This window comes from Leucopleurus acutus (genome assembly GCF_964270905.1).
Source record: "Leucopleurus acutus genome assembly, chromosome: 3".
NCBI classification, from domain to species: domain Eukaryota; kingdom Metazoa; phylum Chordata; class Mammalia; order Artiodactyla; family Delphinidae; genus Leucopleurus; species Leucopleurus acutus.
In genome coordinates, this window is record NC_139145.1 from 75101219 (window position 1) to 75120920 (window position 19702).

The 19702-nt window shown below is 32.8% G+C and overlaps 1 protein-coding gene across 1 annotated transcript in view; it reads right to left on the reverse strand.

Annotated features, from left to right (window-relative positions):
• Positions 1-519: 519 nt before the first annotated feature.
• Positions 520-19702, reverse strand: part of SNX2 (sorting nexin 2) — a 53042-nt gene continuing 33859 nt past the window's right edge. Inside the window, exons 7-15 of the mRNA XM_082835502.1 lie at positions 19036-19114; positions 13258-13333; positions 12213-12326; positions 11863-11956; positions 10331-10536; positions 3893-4036; positions 2621-2701; positions 2425-2496; positions 520-680 (exon numbers count right to left, since the gene is read on the reverse strand). Of these exons, the coding sequence (XP_082691628.1) occupies positions 630-680; positions 2425-2496; positions 2621-2701; positions 3893-4036; positions 10331-10536; positions 11863-11956; positions 12213-12326; positions 13258-13333; positions 19036-19114 (917 nt within the window). The 3' untranslated portion in view covers positions 520-629. The remainder of the gene's footprint in view (positions 681-2424; positions 2497-2620; positions 2702-3892; positions 4037-10330; positions 10537-11862; positions 11957-12212; positions 12327-13257; positions 13334-19035; positions 19115-19702) is intronic.

Here is a 19702-nt window from a genome sequence, read left to right on the forward strand (position 1 = left end):
CCAAGAGATAAAAAAACTTAATTAACCTTCGTTGAGTCATTTAATAATGAAAGAGTTCAGTTTTTTGTGAATTAAAAAAATTAGTGATCATAGCATCACCTATATACATCTAAAAGAAAAAAGTTTCTTCCTATTAAAATGCTTTTAAAAGATCCCTAATATGTTTACATACCCAAATAATCTGTTACTAATACTTCACAAGGAATATCATTTTATTACTGTAATCACAAAATCATCATTTCCGTACAGGAATGTATAAGTGAACATTAATCAATGCACTGATAATTCACTTCATAAAGAGGGCGAACACACTACAGAACATATTGTAAAGAAAAAAATATTGTAAAATTTTCTGGCCTTGCAGTGCACTTTTTAGTGCAAGTATTTAAGACACAATAGTGTTCAATTCAGCAAAGTATTGCAGAACGTCATGCCACAGTCCACTTAATTCAAAGAGGGTCAGGACATGCAGCTTGTAATAAAATGTCAGAATATATATTTATAAAAAACCACATGTAATTCATAAAATATATAGTGGTTTATTTAGATGGTTTTAGATGATTTCACTATGGAATTCTGCATAACTGGAACAAGCATCCAAGATCTTCTTAACAGGAATAACCTTCTTGCTAGGCAATGGCTTTGGCCTCAGGTAGAAATGCCTCCCAGTATTTTATCAGCTGTGGATGATAACAAAAAATAAAAGACATTCTCATAATCTTTTTGTCGTTTATATAATATATCCTGTGAAGCATTTAAAAAAAATCTATACAAATAGCTAACAATGATTAACATTTACTAAAGTCTGGTTCTTAAAGGGATCATCTAAATTCCCTTATATTAAGTCTGTCAATATAATTCATATATAAATTATTTTAAAATATTAATTACTCCTGGGTAATTTTAGTTTTTGATGTAAGAAAAAAAAATTTTTAATACCGAAAAACTTAAGATTTCTTTATGAATTGTATATATAGGAACAGTTTGTTAGTATAAGTTAAATAAGATTACCTTAAATAATAAAACTGCAATGAGCTTTTCCAATATAAAGTGATAACATCTCCTAATTCAGAGGATATTCACATTTTATGTTATTGCTAGCCAAAAACAATGAGAAAAGGAGGAAGAAAAGAAAGTATCCAAGCAAATGTAAAAGAGACTGGAAGGAATTAGCTGCCAGTCTTTCCTGGATAGTCCAGAGTCCAGAGAACAGAATAGAACAGAATAGACTGACATATAAACTAACATTAAGTTTAAGTTTAACATTAAGTTTAAAACAATTCCTTTAAAAACAAGCTTATATAACCTATTTTTTTTTTTTTTACAGATAGTTGCTTTATTTATTCATTTAAAAAAATTTTTTTTAATTTATTTTTGGATGAGTTGGGTCTTTGCTCTGTGCTTGGGCCGTCTCCAGTTGCAGCGAGTGGGGCAACTCTTTGTTGCAGTGCGTGGGCCTCTCATTGCCGTGGTTTCTCTTGTTGCGGAGCACGGGCTCTAGGTGCACAGGGTTCAGCAGCTGTGGCTCGCGGGCCCCAGAGTGCAGGCTCAGCAGCTGTGGTGCACAGGCCCAGCTGCTCCTGCAGCATGTGGGATCTTTCCGGACCAGGGCTCGAACCCATGCCCCCTGCACTGGCAGGTGGATTCTTAACCACTGCATCACCAGGGAAGCCCCTGATTTCTTTTTATATTTAAAGAATCTGACTTTATGAACTAAGTATTTAAAATAAAAAACAAATATAATTTAAAGATATAATATTATCACCTAATTTAAAAATTTAATCTATTGATATTATATAGTTTAAAAAGAATTGGAGGAAGAAATCCTTCTATTCAAGATATTAAATAATTTGATTACTCAAATTTATATTAAAATACACAGGAACAAACCTCTGATATTATCTTGTTACAGACTTTTCTTTAATATAACATTAAAATCCATGGTTTTCTCTATTTAAGGAGACAAATGCCACTTGCGGTATACAATCAACACCAAACCCACACAAACTAAAGGAAAAATCAAGACAACATTTTTTAAAAAACCTTTAAAATTTAGTTTTTAGTTTAAGTTCTAGCTGCTATGGAAGAGAAGAACTTACTACAAGAATGTGCTCAAACAGCTATGATCAATAGGGAAGTAAAACTGGGGAGACTGAGAAAAAGGGAAAAGTAGTCCAGAGTGTTTCTCATATTCTAAAACTTGGAAAAGTATATCTTTCCTAGAGGTTAGCAGTAGGAGCAAAAAGGACCCGAGAATTTCCAATTACTTTTACTACCATTCTTCCTTTGCTGTCTTTGGTTTTCTCTACTCCATTTATTACTTCTCAAGTGAAGCTCATTTCATTGATTATCATCTTTAAAATAAAAAAGCATATCAAAAACAAATTCTAGAAGAAGTTTTTAAGTTATAAAAAATTACCTTACCTGTTGCTGTGTTTGTACTAATGATTCTAAGTACTTGATAATAACAGCTTTAAAATCTTTCACTCGTTGTTTCTGTTAAAGTACAATACATGGGGAAAAAAAGGTCCATTAGTACAAAACCAAACTTGATTTTACCATGATATTGTGGCAAAATGTGACCAAGTTGTTAAGAAAAGTGTGAAATTATTATACTTGCCTCAAATCTTCCCACTTCTTTTCGAATTGTTTTAGAGATCTGTTCAAAATCTCTTTCTCCTTGTTGCACTTTTGCCTCCCACTGACAAAAACAAACAAAAAGGTACAAATTTTTTAATCTTGTCTGGGAAAAATTTATAGAACTAGCTGTCATGACCACTCATTTGATTTATAATGCAGTGCCTAAAAATCCTGAAAGCTCAATATTGGCAAAGCCCAGTTTGGCATCATTCAAACTTGTATGTAACTTTCCACACATCAGCTTAATTTCCATTAATATTTTACTGTCAGACTTACGATTAGGATATTCTAGTGCTTAATGAACTACAGTCTCCACACCTTAATTTAGATGAAAAGATTTTGAGTATAAAATTCACCATCAAATAATTTAGCAGTGTTAGAGTGTAATTTTCTCATTTCTTTATATGCCTTTAAATTATTTCAAAATATATCAATACGACTGGCTAATTTCAAGAATACATGTTCATCACAATTTATATGCCCATGGAAATAATTAATTAGAAAAATTATATGACAAACATTTAAAAAACATTTTTGTAATGGTGAAATGTACAGATTAAAAAAAAATTGTGCCATTATGATCTACTGAACACCTGTCGGTAAACATTAAATTCACTACAGAAACAATGAACGTTGTGATTAGTGACCAATGGAACAGCTAAAATAAAATAAATGAAGACTTAAGCAATGAAATGATATTTTCCCACTATGTAACCAAAACACTGGTACATACTCTTCAAAGAGCAGGTACATTTACTTTAAGTAATATAAAGGTTGTCCTACCTCTTCAATTTCCTTATTGAAGCATGGCAAAAAAAGTGTATAAATTATAATAAACTTATACAAATTTACTAAAATACCATATATAATACATATATATGGGGGATAATGTCGCCTGGACAGCTACATGTGGGACAAGTCTATCTCTAAAACCAATTTTAGACACAAAATAAGTAATTATCTGAAATCAAATTAACCATCTCAAAAGAAATGTGTGATCATTAATTCAAAGTTAATTTAAATCTTTTCCTTGTATGTTTCTTTATCCATTCCATAATTATGTGAAAGTAACAAAGGGATCTGGAGATTTTAATGATGATCAAAATGTTAAAGTAATTATAAAACAGTTCATAAGTTATGAAAAAATAGCTAAGTGTTGAATGGTTCAGAAAAAAATTTATGAAAAATTATGCATATATGAATGAGTCATGGAAAATTTGGGTAAAGAGATAAAGCATTTTGTATTAATCACCTCTCTTATTTCATTTTTAGCTTGCTGTATTTTATCTGGTTTGTTAGCAACCATCATTTTTGCTTCAGTTTCACGTTTTTTGAGCAAAGTAATTTGAGCGTCTTCCCATTTCTGCCAGCACTTCATTCGATGGTCAAATACACCCTATAAGTGAATGACATAATATTACTACTGGGAATTAACACTGAACTACTTCCAAAATACTAGAAGTGCTATAGTACTAAAAACAATAAAACCAAGTACTTATATACTACTCTAATATAATGAGATATTGAAAATAAACACGCCAATATCAAAGAAAATAGAGGTCCATATTCATTTGCCTAAAAACAAAAACCTGGTAATTGGATGAAATGTAAGAGCTCAGAATAAAAAAACAAAAAACAAAACTACATATAAAATCCATTTCACTAGCCTTTAGGGTTTTTTTCTTTTTCTTAGTTCCCATACCAGGGGGATCAAACCCATGCCCCCTGCACTGAGAGTGCAGAGTCTTAACCAATGGACCACCAGGGAAGTCCCACCTTTAGGATTTAAAATGTGGCTTATAATAAGATTCCTAACAGAGTTTTATGCTTTGAAGAAAGATTTAATAGGAAAATGCTGGTGTCATATTTACAATTGAAAGTTTTCCTACTAAAATATCAAAAGCAGATTTAAGTGTTGGAAATATGCCAAAAAATTAAAAATAGGAAATGTGAAAAGCCATAAGATAACAGAAAGTAAAGTAAAAATGTGGTGGAAGAGATTACCAATAGCAAGTAAAAGAAAAGGCAAAACAATGTAAAGATATAACAAAATGCCGGGGGCGGGGGGAGAGATAGTCCTATACAAGGTAAAAAGCGCAAATGGATATATGTATCTAGTATGCAGAATTAAATGAAGAAATAGACAAAAAGACCGTAACAGAACAATTCAACCAACTCCATGACTTCTTTCAAGGGGTTTGGTAGAGCAAGAGCAAGTGAATGGAGGAAAGAAATGAAATATGAATGTAAGACACTAATTAGAAATTTCATTAAAAAAAAACTGATGGACAGACTGGAATACAACAGTAATCCCTTTTCTAGCTTGATGTTGGGGATATATTCACTTTTTTTAGTATTTATTAATTGAACAAATGAAGCAAGCATTAATAACATGGGTGAAACAGAGTTATTTTCATTTATTCCAAATAGAGAGCTTTTGGATCAAGAAACAGTAAATTAATACATGCTGTTATAGGAACCTGATGAAGAAGAAAGCACGTAGATAGTGTATTTTCAAGATGTAGGCTTTGGAACAAATCAAATTTGGATTCAAACACTAGTTTTGTCACTGTATGATCTTGGGGGAATTCATTTAATTTCTATAACCCACAGTTCTTCCAAATATAAAACAGTGAAATGAGATCTAGATTTATGGACTAGGAATAAAATGAAAAGTATATAGCACGCATGGTGACTTAACCTAGTGGATGTTTAATAATTAGTAAGTACTATTATGGATTACTTCTAGATAACATACACATATAAACATAGTTGATTAACTCTTAGATTTCTACCAGAAGTGCAAATAATAATAACTTAAGTAATAGAAAAAAACCATAATCGGACTGTATTTACAGCATACAGCATATTTTGAAAATGTGGGCAAGAATATTAAAAACTCCAAATCCAGAGTTCTTAAAGACCGTACACATTTTAATTAGCCAGGACGAGACATCCCAGGCAAACTGGTAAGTTAAACGTACTCTATAGGCATTTAAATACATTTTACTAGATTTGTCATCTCATATAATTTCTCTTCTCTCAGTAGTCTTACTGTTCTCTGTTTGCTTTTTTTATGTTTAAAAGACTACATTCTCGGGGCTTCCCTGGTGGCGCAGTGGTTGAGAGTCCGCCTGCCGATGCAGGGGACATGGGTTCGTGCCCCGGTCCGGGAGGATCCCACATGCCGCGGAGCGGCTGGGCCCGTGAGCCATGGCCGCTGAGCCTGCGCGTCCGGAGCCTGTGCTCCGCAACGGGAGAGGCCACGACAGTGAGAGGCCCGCGTACCACCAAAAAAAAAAAAAAAAAAGACTACATTCTCCTTAAAACATTTCTCATTATGAACTGATTTTGCTTCAGCCAAATTAATCTGGGCCAAAATCACAAAAGTAATACATCTAACACAAATACATTCAAAAAGTCACTATCATTTACAACAAATAAACAATCCCTGTGCCTCACCCCCTACACATACACAAATTTTAAAAGTAATTTAAGACTTTAGGCCTAGTTTTCCTTTAAAGGAACACGGCCATATCAGCTCTTCATTTATAAATTCCTCTGTTCAATAACAATTTGATTATTTAAAATATGTACCAATACAGTGCAACAGCGAACCAAAATGCCCTTTAATTTCAATATTTGCTTAAGTTCTTAGTATATATCAACTGGCCTTTTCAGTGATACACCAACTTAAACTAATTTGGTCTCTGCCCGGTTTATTATCTCATAATATTCCAAAAATCACATGTTCACTGTGGTACAGATATAGGAGCTATGGTAAAGGCAAAGCTACTAAAGTCAGGTTATTTTAGATAAAAAAATTAATCTCAACTCCATAAGAATTAACTTTTTCTTCACTTGGTTTCCTACCCTTGTAACACCAGAATATAAAAGAAAAAAAGAATCAGAACCATACCTGATCTTCTAAAAATGCTATCTTTTTTTCTTTCCCATTGGGGTATAGCTGTTTTACAATGTTGTGCTAGTTTCTACTGTACAGCGAAGTGGAGTTCCCTGAGCTATACAGGTTCTCATTATTTATCTATTTTATACGTATTAGTGTATATATGTCAATCCCCAAATATCAAATCATAACTTAATGTACGCCTCTGCATGTCAAGATACTAATCCACTCTGGTACAACCAGCTTCTTCTACAAGAGGGATACATTTACACTGATGATTCACTTTAGACATCCCCCACCCCCCGCCAATTTATGGTACGCAATTGTATGCAAGTTCATCTAGGTTAGACAAGGTTGCAGTTGTGGAGTTTTCCTGGCCAATCAGGAAATTTAAGGCTGCAATTTTAATTTAATTAATACCATATTCTAATTCAGTGAATCTGTAAGTATGCTGCCTAGATTCCTGGAGTCCTGAAAGGATGCCGATTACTTACAGCCAAACGATGAAGATGTTAAACTCCTTGGGGAATCCATCTACTGGTTTTTAAAAAAATTATTGTATGTATCTTATAGATATGCATTCCCTGTAAGAATTCCTTATGAAGATTCTAGTGCTAAAAACATTCAAAGCTATTATCCTCAATCCCTGACCCTACTCTAGTGCTCACAGAAGGCCAATACATGAAAATGCATCTAACGAGTTTACCACTTAATACACATGAGCTAACTAACTGTATTATCCAAAATATAGAGTCCCAGATGTCAGAGCCTATACAAAAGAGGGAAACAGGAGTTCCCTGGCTACAAGGCCAGGCCTGAGCAGTATTCTGAGTGGATGAACTACATCACTTTCTTTAAGGCCCCAATTTCTCATGTTCTCAGTACCCCTACTTTGGCCCTAAATTCTAATTCCCAAAGTACTCCTAGTTTCAAAATTACCATCATTTTAAAAAGTACTCTCAATACGGATAAAAGAAAGAGCTAAGTATTAAATAGCATTAAACAGGTATTAGAAATCAGTAAGACAAAAAATAAAACTGGGCATAAACATAAACAATTCGTAGAAGTGCAAATGGCTTATCATTTGTAAACATGCTTAAATTCACAATAACTAAGGAAATTAAAACTTACACACACACACAAAAAACCACCACTGGGTGGGAGAAGAAGCAACACATATATTGGTGTGAGAGTATAAAGAGGTATAACCTCTTCAGACAGTAATATGGCAATGTTTATTGAAATTTAAACTTCATATACCCTTTGGCCAAGTAATTCTACTTCTAGGAATTTTATGCCCAAAGAATTATTATCAAAATACTTAATATTTAATATTGGACTCATCAAATAATACAAGGTCCATCTATATACTAAATGATGGAATATGATACAACCATTTAAAAGAATGCAACACATATTTATGTAAGTTGATAAAGAGACTTTTTTAAAATAGAGTGGGTAAAAAAAAGCAGGCGAAGAATCATGATATAATATGTGCCTTTTTGAAGAAGGAAGGAAGAGATGAAGGGAGGGAGAAGGGGGCTGAGAAAAAGAAACAGAAAGAAAGAAGGAAAGAAAAACAAAGAGAAAATTAGCTTCATAAATGTGCACAGCTAATTCTGTAAAGACATCTAACAGAATTTCACCAAGGGAAGAGAAACTAGAGGTTTTAGTAAAAAGAAATTTTCCCTTTTAGGGCTGTTAGAATTATTCGGTGCATGTATTACTCTTTCAAATACAAATGAATTAGTTTAAAATAAAAAACAAACAAAAAATAAAGACCATAAAAAATGCCTTGTCATCTTACTCCATAATTTCTCAACTCCTTTATGAAGCTGACCTGGGCTAGGTTTCAGTAGAAAATCAATCTGAAAGAGCTTAATTCATCTTAAGGTATAACTTGACCATAGCTCTTTAACTCTTCTTTTAGTCAATGAATCACTAATTCAGTATTTCCCAAAGTGTGTTGCATATATGTAAAAATATATTAAGTGGAAAAGAATTCCTGTTCATATGAATTTGGAAGCCTCTGGATTAAATAAAGTTAAATGTCTTGTTTTACTGCTAGACAGTCCTGAGCTTTTTAAATGCACTCTGAATCTGCAAGACAGGGATACTGCCTACATTATCTCCAAAAGTCAGCTGACTGTGGCACATCTTTCGGTGTCAGTGTTATGTAGAAAACATTCCGGGAAACACTGATATAACTGTAATTTCATGGAATGTAAAAAAACAGTAAGAAGGCAGAGGCAGTATGAGAAAAGCTGTTTTTGAGGGATGAGCATCCAACACACAGGAAGGCCAACCCTGTCAGGGAGTCTTGTCCCAGGTTAGCTCTTCTCAGCAGGTACTACTTCTCACAGACAGTGCCTAGTGTCCCTTTCTGAACCCACAGGTTTTTTGCAGGTGTTATACTTTTTAATAATAGCTCTCATGCTAGTGGGAGCTCTGGAATGAGGTGAAAGCAGGTGAGAAACAGGAACCATTATCTGTAAACTGAATTTCTGTGTATCACAAGTTGCCTATATAAAATGAACTGATAACTATCTATATTAATATATTTAAATAGGTGAAAAGGAAAATTAACCGCCAGGAATATAAAGAGTAACATCTAACAACATAAATGTCCATCAACAGAGGAATAGATAAAGAAGATGTGGAATATTACTCAGCCATAAAATAATGCTATTTGCAGCAACATGGGTGGACTAGAGATTGTCATTCTGAGTGAAGTAAGTCAGACACAGAAAGACAAATATCATATGATATTGCTTATACGTGGAATCTAAAAAAAAAGGGTACAAATGAACTTATTTACAAAACAGCAGTAGAGTCATGGATGTAGCAAACAAACTTACGGTTACCAGGGGATAAGGGAGTGGAGGGATAATTTGGGAGACTGGGACTGACATATACACACTACTATATATAAAATAGATAAGTAGTAAGACCTGCTGTATAGTACAGGGAACTCTACTCAATACTCTGTAATGGCCTATATGGGAAAAGAATCTAAAAAAGAAAAGAGTGGATATAAGTAAACTTCCAGTTCCCCCCGACTCCATGAGAACTAATGTTCGTAACAGTAATTCAAAGACACCGTAAGAACTTAAAAAGTATATTCCAAAACATGTAACATAAAATAAGTCAGTTCAGTTTCATTATCTGAATATTGGAGTTATCTATAAAATACTAATTTTCATTAGTTAATGGGATTACTTTCTTAACTATTCAGAAACTTAAGACTGTTCATCCTTAAACATTACCACTAGGTAACACAATTTTTTATCTAATCTAGTCCCATCTTGTCTATAATTAGATGGTGACATATACACAGAATGTTTGCTTATAGTCCAAATTCATGCCAAAGCCACCATTAAACATATTCATGCAATAATCAGTTCTGGTTTTTTCCTGCTTCTTATTATAACTTTACTAATGATAACAGAATCCACTGGGTAGTTTCAGCTTATGCTAGAAGGAGTAAACAAATGCTATCAGTTGGCTGCAAACTTCTATATATAAATACATAAGTAAGTGTGTAATGGTTTTATTTTATTTGGCATCCTTAGATCTCTTAAAAACATCAATTCTGCCTATTGTACTGTCTAAGTCATAGGGGAAGAGAATATTAAGCTATGAATAATCATCTTGAAGCCATTTTGTACTTACTAGTATGTAATTTACACACTTAAATGCATGCCTAATAGGATACCATATTCTTCTTATAAGCAAAACACTGAAGTATGAAGAATTCAAGGAAGATTACAAAATAAGGCTTACTTTCACTGCAGCAATAAGACGAATGTAGTCACTAAGTAGTTCTGAAAACATATAAAAGTCAGCAAAAGCTTGTTCTTGATGTAACTGGTCTATCTTCTCCTCAACCTCTGCAAGCTGAGACAAAGCTCTAGACAGTGCAGTATGATCTTCAGAATTACCTAACATGGCAGCACTTTTAGCAAAGGCAGCTGTGTTGGCTGAAAGTTCTGAAATTAAAAAGTATGCACTTTTAGTGTTCACTAGTGAAATTTTTTAATATTGCATTGATTTTTTACTGTCGTTCTAAATTTTATCTATTCACAAACTGCTCAAATATTTTAAAATAATTAACATGCAACAATCAGTCATTAAAATGCCTTGGGCAGATAAATGTTAACTGCTCAGAGCTCTACTGAAAATTTAAAAGAACCACTGCCTATATTCCCAGGGGATGAACTATGTTTAATAATATAATAATCTCCCTTCCCTTTCTCCCCTAAAGTGCTGTTTCTCTGTCTAGTCCTAAAAAAGACAAAAAATATATTTTTCATATGGAAAGCACTGGGAACGCCCACAATTGATTTATACTACATTATTTGGCCTTTAAGCATTTATTGAAAATAATGTCTATAATTTTTGATAAGAATATTATTTAGCTCACAGGAGGAAAGCAAAGTAAAATTGTACATGCAATTCACATAAATCTTATTCTTTTCTTCTTTGTGTGCAACAACAACGCGTAGTGAAATATTAAGAATTTTTGAAAAGATTTTTCAATGTGATTATTTCAGATACATCAAATAAAGAAAAACAGATGTCAAGGACTAACTATTATATTGCTTGGATTGCTCTGTTGCTCTGCATTATGTAAAGTTCTCTTAAAAAACCATAAAATGTTCCCTAAGAGAAAGAATACAAATAGCAAAAACTGTTATAAGTTACTTTCAATAATAAATGTACCAGTAGATTTTCTGTAATTATTTTTTGCAGTGTATTGCTGGGAATGGCACATACTAAATTATTTATTGTTTTAGAAAGATGATTGTAAAAGCATGTATTCTTCAAAAATAAAACCAAAAACCTCACCACGGAATCAAAAAATTACAACTAAAATTTTCTATGAATTTTTAACACCCCCTCCAGGTTTTTAAATATGGTATTTGAAAAATGAAGAAAATACTCCAGAGTTCTCTATGAAATATAGGTACAAAACTAACATTTTAAAGAAAAATTTCATCATTCATTTTTGAATTTCATTCCTTAATTATATAAGTTACCAATAAGACATCTTCATTCATTCATTAAACATGTTTAACAGAGTTAATCAGTTTTAATCCAAAATTCAAAATATACTTTTACAAGTTCAAGATTTTTCTCCTTCTAAACTAGAAGTTACATAAAATGGAACAGAAAACATTAAATAACAAAGTTGAAACAGAAAACATCCTCTTTAAAATATTCATAACTTTAAAATGTTCATTTTTAATAAAATTTAAATAAAATATCTGAATTAACTTACAGCGTTAAACGTATAAATAACAAAACAAACAAACCTTTTCTATGACAGACCAAGGCTTCAACACTGGCATGAAGTTTCCTAAGTTGCTGATCCAGATTTTCAAATTGCTGCTGCTTTTCTTCGAACCACTAAGAAAAAAATGAAAAATGGAGCTAATTTAGCCAGAACAAACCACTGTAAATTAGGTTACCAATAAATAGCAAGCTACATTCCTTGTTTTAAAGCAACAAATTAACCATGTATAACCATGGTGGTCAACTGATGTGCTGAGAACTAAACTCAATAAGCAAATTAATATCCTATTTTCTACTTGTACAGCTTTAAAATGCAACTGTTGGGCTCATTAATTCATCTCATTATTCAAGTCAAAAAATCAGCTCTTACGGCATCCGATTCATTCATCTTGATTGTCATTTTGTTGACAGCGTCGGCAGCCTTGTTCACCATCCTCAATATTCCTGCTCCACTCAGAGCCTGTGTATTAACTGCTCTAGGCAGCTGGAATTGAATGACAAATAAGGGCAAACAAACCGGTTAAAAGCCTGGAGGTTTAACTGGCCACAGAAGGGACTGCCCCCACACACAGCCCCGAAAAAAAAGAAAAAAGAAAAAAAGGAGGTTGTATTTTCTTCACTCTCATACATTTCAATAGTGAGATGTAATTTCTCAAATACACTACTTCTCAAAGGAAAACTTAAAAAATAGACTTTCCATTTGTTTTTCTTCTGCACGTTTACATTTAGATGGAACAACACTCTGTTTGTCAAAATATATTAAGAAATTGCCAAGCACTTTAACACTGGCCACCTGTTTGCTAGCAGAAATAAACTGTTTATAAGGAAAAAAGAAGAAAGTCTTGAGAAAAATCTCCTTATGTTTAGTTAGGACTGTGTGATTTTGAATTTTTTAACAATTCTGGGGTTCAAGTAAATTTAAAAACAAATCTCAAATGGTAACAATTAGAGGATAAAATGTGCCAAATATAAAGAGCAGCATGGTTATAATTAAAGCTCTTTCAAATCATAAATTTGCACCTCAAAACCTTAATAAGACGATTAGAATGTAGACACACAAACACACATTATTCAACTATCTCTAAAATGAGGTCTGAATAAACTTATTTCAACACAATGCCTAAGCAACAACTTAGGGAATTCAGAATTAGACTATTTATAAGCCATTCTTTTAAATCTGGTTTTAATTTTTCAAGAAAGGGAATGATCATCCTACAATTATCAACGCAAAGAAGATATTTTGTTAGTAATTTAAAGTAATTAAAGCTAATTAAAGCATTAAGCAAAAAAAAATCTTTGCTTTATTCCATCTATTAATGCAACTGTTTACTGAACACCTATTCTTATACAAATCATTACACTGATAATCATAAATGAGAACATTTACATATAAAAATTTAAAGTAGAAATAATACCTCTGAACTTTCCAAGAACTGCCTTAAATCAGGATCCTGTAGTAAAGTCGGATGCTTTACTGTTCTTTGAAGATACCTAGATTTAAGAATAAAATGCTCCTTTATTTATCAGTACCATCTTATTTTAAATCTTATTTCAACAAAAATAAAAAATAAAAAAAAAGATGTCCTCTGTTTGCCTCCTATCATATCAGTTTGCCTTCATATCAGTTTGCCTTCACTCTAATTATGTAGAATCTTATAGCAATTTAATGATTAAAAAGCTTTTCGTTCATCTTTTGAAAATTCATAATTATGTAAAAAGAGACATGGTGGGGGTGGGGGTAGGAATGGGGAGAGGTTAAATAACTTACCAAACTTCTTACTGCGAAGTATTAGAGTTATAAAAGGGTATATAGGTAAATTTATCAAATAATGCTATCTTTCGGTGGGTCATTATATTTCCAGTTATTACTATACATATTCTAGTAATATATATATTACTATATAGTCCAGTTAAACTTTTTTTTTTTAAATTGTCATCATTACCAAAATGGAGAACAGCCTACCAATTTCTATTTTCTTGGCAGCAGATTTTAATTATCAAGTAAGTTTTGGTCCTTATTTGACAAGGACTAAATTTTCTTCAATATTTTTATTTTTAAGGTTCTGCTATTTTTGATAAATGTCTTCCTTATATGACATCACATAAAATAAAAAGTAAAGAGAAACATCATTATTAAATCACTATTAGCCTAACTTTAGTAATTTTCCTTTACTAGAAAAGGTATAGCCCTGACATTCATAATAAATTACCAATCTTTCATAAAAAAATAGGTTCACTATTTGATGATCATTGATTACTTAACTAATCCCATTTTTAAAAAATTGCTCTTTCCCCAGATTAGTAACATGCAATAATATTTCAATTATAATATTTTACCTAACAGTTAATATACCTTTATTTCTACAGCATAAATGTAGTCAGTGATGACTTCTATCTCTTTATAAGATTATAAAGTATGCCTAAAATAGTTTCTAAAAAAAGTGATAATCTTTTCTAAAGTCAAACACTATATATAACGGTTAAAATGACTAATCGCTGCTTAAATGTTAACTTCTGTTTTTGTATATTTAAATAAAATACACACCATATTAAACTTCACTTTAAGTCAACAGCCCACACAAGAAGTCATTATAACAGAAACAGAGCATTTAATAGATATGTACAATGCAATCTACACTGTGGTTTTAAAAAGTATTTGAGGCTTACTTTATAAAGGTATAAAAGAGACGCAGTAGGAACACTAATCCTGTAAGTTTAAGAAATGTTGGTATTTTCCCACTGGAATTTTACTTACAATTTTAACACTGAAGTTCTCCAGTACTACTCTAGGTGAGTTATTTAGTTACTTAGACTGTGCACTGCTTAAAGCAGTCTGTGTAAGTTGTTCATCTGAGTGCACACAACAGCTGATAAATAGCAAGCACTCAGATGTTTGTAAAATGAACAAGCAGGAAGACAAAACATCTAGTACCCAAACCTTTAAGAAATATTCTAATATTTCTACCTAAATGGAAATACCTAATACTATTTATATTCTAAAATAGCTTTTTAAAGTGAGTTCTGCAGAATACTAGTCTCATACAATATTCCATGAAAACGACTGGTTCTACAATCAAGAAAGTTTGAAATATATTACATATTCTTTTCTTTAAGACCTATAATGAACAGCAGCATATTAAATGCTGTGAGAAGTACTGCAGGAAAAAAACCTGGTTTAACTTTGCTACATCCTACGTTTATAAACCTCAACTGACAACAGATTTCCTTTTTTCACCCTACCACATACTAGCAATCTGAGGAATCCATTTTGGAAAATGATATTCTAGAAAAAGAGATGGTAAAACTTTTCTTCTTAAGGGTTACATGAAAATAAAGAGCAATTAACCATTAAAAAAAAAGGTATTTGTAAATAGTCATCAATTCAGAATTAAGGTCAGAGAGGGTTGTAGATATATAAAGGAAGGATACAGAACAAAAAGGAAAAGAATGTGAGAAAAGTACATGAAAAGAGGTATGGAGAGAAGCAGAGACACTGAAGGAAGACAGAAGTTGGATGATGCAATGGAACTGATGAAAAATAAGTATCAGATTCAACAACAGGTGGTCAGTAGATGTTCTTGAGAATTGTGCTAAGGAAAAGTTATTGGTACATTTAGAATCACTTAGGGCTTTCAAATTCCTACTTACTTACCAAAACAAAATAAAGCAGGTTATACAAAATGCTTGAGAGGAACAGAGTTAAAGATATTTCTCTCGCTTAAGACTCAGACATGTGTGCTAAGAATGAGAGAATAGATAGGTAGAAAGAGCCTGGGTCTTTGATGACATTCATTTGTTCATTCAACATTTATTGAGCATTTACTACACATCAGTTACCGTTCTGAGTACTCAGAATGTACCAGTGAACAAGAGAACAGGATTCCTTCTCTAGTAGAGCTTTAATTTATTTATTTTTTAAGTGATTTATTTACTATTTATTTATTTTTGGCTGCATCGGGTCTTAGTTGCGACATGCAGGTTCTTTGTTGAGGCATGCAGGATCCTTCCTTGCGGCGCGTGGGCTTCTCTCTAGTTGTGGCGCGCAGGCTGCAGGGCACGTGGGCTCGGTAGTTGTGGCTTGTGGGTTCCAGAGCGCGTGGGCTCTGTAGTTTGTGGCATGTGGGCTCTCTCTAGTTGAGGCGCATGAGCTCAGTAGTTGTGGCACGTGGGCTTAGTTGCCCTGTGGCATGTGGGACCTCAGTTCCCTGACCAGGGATTGAACCCACGTCCCCTGCATTATAAGGTGGATTCTTTACCACTGGACCACCAGGGAAGTCCCTGGAGCTTTAATTTTAGTTAACAGAAGACGGACAATAAATCATAAACATAAAAATTATGTAGTATGTGATAAGGTGGCAAATGCTGTGGAAAAATGAAAGGACAAGTGGAGAAAGGACAAGTAAATGGGATCAAGGGTGTAAGGTGTGGTTGACGGCGATGTAAACAGAATAGGTCAGAATGAAACCAATAATCAAAATAGGCTTCACTGGCAAGATGACATCTGAATGTTTGAATCTGAAAGAGGTAAGGGAATTAGGTACACAGATACCTGGGAACAAAAGCTTTCTAGGCAGTGGGGACAGGGTAGGGGGTAGAACCCTAACGTGGGAAGATGCCTGGGATCTTTGAGGAGCAGCAAAAAGGTGAGTGTGGCCTAGAGCAAAGTGATCAAGGAGGATAGGAGATCAAGTAGGTAATAGAGCGAGCAGTGCAAGTCATGTTAAGAATTTATAGGTCATTATGAGGACTCTGGCTTTTATTGACTGAAACTGGGTGGGTGTACGAATAGGAGTGGGAAGATGATCTGACTCATGTTTTAAAAGGATGACCCTGGCTGCTATATTAGAAAAAAGAGTAGAGGTACAAGGATGGAAACAAGGAGACCAATGAGGAGTCTACTGCAGTTAATTCAGACATTTGGACTAGTAGTGGACGGGTAAAAAAATGGTTGTCCAGATATCAGAAGGAAGCAATAGGATTTCCTGATGGATTTGATAATACTAAACATCTGCCTACCTCCAAACTTCCTGATATGAACGAATGGATTAATCAACCGACAGTAACTGTTTAGGCTTTGCCAGTTGGGTTTTCAGGTGCTTGTTATGATACACTTACACTTTAGAGAAAAAGAACAATGAATTTAAGTTAAATAACTTGTCCAAGGCCTCACAGATAGTGTGTAGTGTGTAATGGAGTGCAGGCTTCAACAGAGAAAGGATTCTAAAACCCTACACACTGTATAATGCTACTTTACATTTTTTAGTTTATATTTACAGAAGTGTATCCTTACTATAAAATAAATTCAATATGCTTGTAGGTAAGATATGAAGCACTCTTAAGAAAATCAAGTGAGCGATTTTCAGGATACTTAGAAGTAATTTCTGCTTAGTTTACTGAGTGTGGCACAGAGAAATTACTTGGGTTCTTAACCACTCCCTTTCTCTTCCCATATTTCAATACCAGATGTTTATCCTTTCGTTCAAAATAGTTATCTGGATTCTCTAAGTTGTACAAACAAATAAATATGTAAATGAATACCAGAGTGTAAACAAAGAAATACTTCCTTGACCCGCCAGATCCAACTAGGTTATATATCCACAAATATGCCTATTCTAATGTTTAAATTTTAAGAAATGCCACAGAAAAATCACTTGAGAAAAATCATTCCAGCTCCTTTCCTTCTGTATCTTTACACCTATATTTTCTTTAGTTATCTTTTCTAATACAAAATGAACGCACAGTACACTGTTTCCTTCCCCCCCCCCACCCCACTACTGCAAATTCCACTAAGGTAGTATTTAACAAGTAACATTTATCAGTAAGAAACTATCTTCACAGATGCACTAGGTCAAGCTTCAATATTTCCTTAAAACTCTCCTCAGTGTTACACAGTGAATGAAGATATGGTTTAAGTACTATGCAATGCATTCAAGTTAAAAGAAAGGTGAATGTAGAATCAAATTATGTGCCCTTGGTACAATAAATCTTCATTAACTTCCTTATCAAGAATGCCATCCAAAATATTTCAAATTTACTCACAGAAAAATAGGACTGGAAAGGCTTCTCAAAAGGTCATGGTTATACTTTCAGGAAGGACTAAGCAAAATCAAGGCAGCACATTATCTACCTTTACTCTTAAAAACACTCATTCTATGACCTCTTTCACAAGAGAATCAATTTTAATGCCTAAATTAAACTTCTTTCAATGCAATTTAAATCCTTTTCCTGAGTAACTGCTGAGTCTCATAGACATAATCTCATCTTTTAAGTCTTTAAGATTTTAAGCTGCACACTAGCTTTTCTTATTGCAAATTGTTCAAACCTGACTTTACTGTGGTATTTTCTTAAAATTGAAACAATTTATTACTAAAACCCAGAAATACACTGCCTCAAAAAGTTTTACAAAATAATTTGTACCCTATAGATATATATACTATTTCCTAAAATCTGTCCTATCTATGCCAACCACTAATTTTAAGCCAAGAGAGAAAATAAGACAGAGAACAAATAAGCACATTCAATTAAAATAACAAACAAAAACTATGAAATTAGAAAATGTATTAAGTGCAGGTAATTACCAACTTATGTACTACAAATTGGGCTTTAAGATAGTTTTGAACTTGTTTTCTCACATTTTCAGCATAGCAAGGAAGAAATGTTAAGATTCTGGGAGTGGGATTCCTCCCATCCATTTCCCGTTTAGTCGGCCACAATGAACACAAGTCTTCAAAGCCATAGGAAATGTGTCAGGTCAAGAAGTCTAAAGCAAGGCACAGCATATATATCTATCAGCCTTTAACTATACAGTCAACTCGAGCAATGACTAATACTTCTGTACACTCAAGTCAAAATCAATTATAAAGAGTTGAAGGAGGGAGCACAAACCTAATTTTTCATTGTATTTAATAACATTTCAGTATTATTTGAAGTAATAATTCAAAGGAAATAATTCAGATGAAAATAGGTATTACTTTGTTAGACTATAATGAGAATAAAAATGGAACAAGTGTACAGTACTGTGTTTCTGAATGAATCAATTTTCTTAATAAAAGCTTATAGCACTTAACAAGAGTAATCAAGTGGTACTTTGAGAATTTTAATACTTAAAATATACTTGTGCCATTTAATGGAATTAGACTTATACTACTGAAGTAAAAACATTAGAGTAATAAAACACAGCTGATTAGAATTACCTTTCAAGAGCTGCTCTTCGTTTTTCTACAAATTCTGTGGATGATGAATCTTCTTTACCCACTTTGACCTTGGTCATGCCTTTGAAAAAATTGAAAGACTCATGATTTTCTATTACTGAGAAACATTCTTTTATAATCATTTCTGCATAATTTAAAATATATTTTAAATTTGAACTTGACAAAAACGCTAAAATTATAACTACTATCATAGTTTTGAGAAATTAACATCTGTACTTGGCAAGCACTTATAAGGTAAGTTTTAAAAGAGTACAGCTAAAGCAGAGGTTGAGCTGTGTCTGTAGTTTTCTAACCTATAACTGTTTGGACTCTATCTGACATACATTAAACTCTTGGTAAGTTAAAATGTGTTTGCATTTCAATATGCATAATGGAGTTCAAATTAGTAAATTTAAGCATATTTGATATCTTCATCTCATATGAGCAATAATTAACGTTCTCTACTTTGGGGACTAGAAAAATAAAAATAAGTGTAATCCATTAATATGCTAAGTATTTCCTCTGTTGCAGATTCTAAGAACATGTTTATTTATCATAGCTGGTTTTATAACAGTTTGAAATAATGAGCTCTTTCATAGAGATATTTAGAACTCTTCAAATTTAGAGAATAAAAATCATGCTAATCATTTCTGTATTAGCAATTTCAATT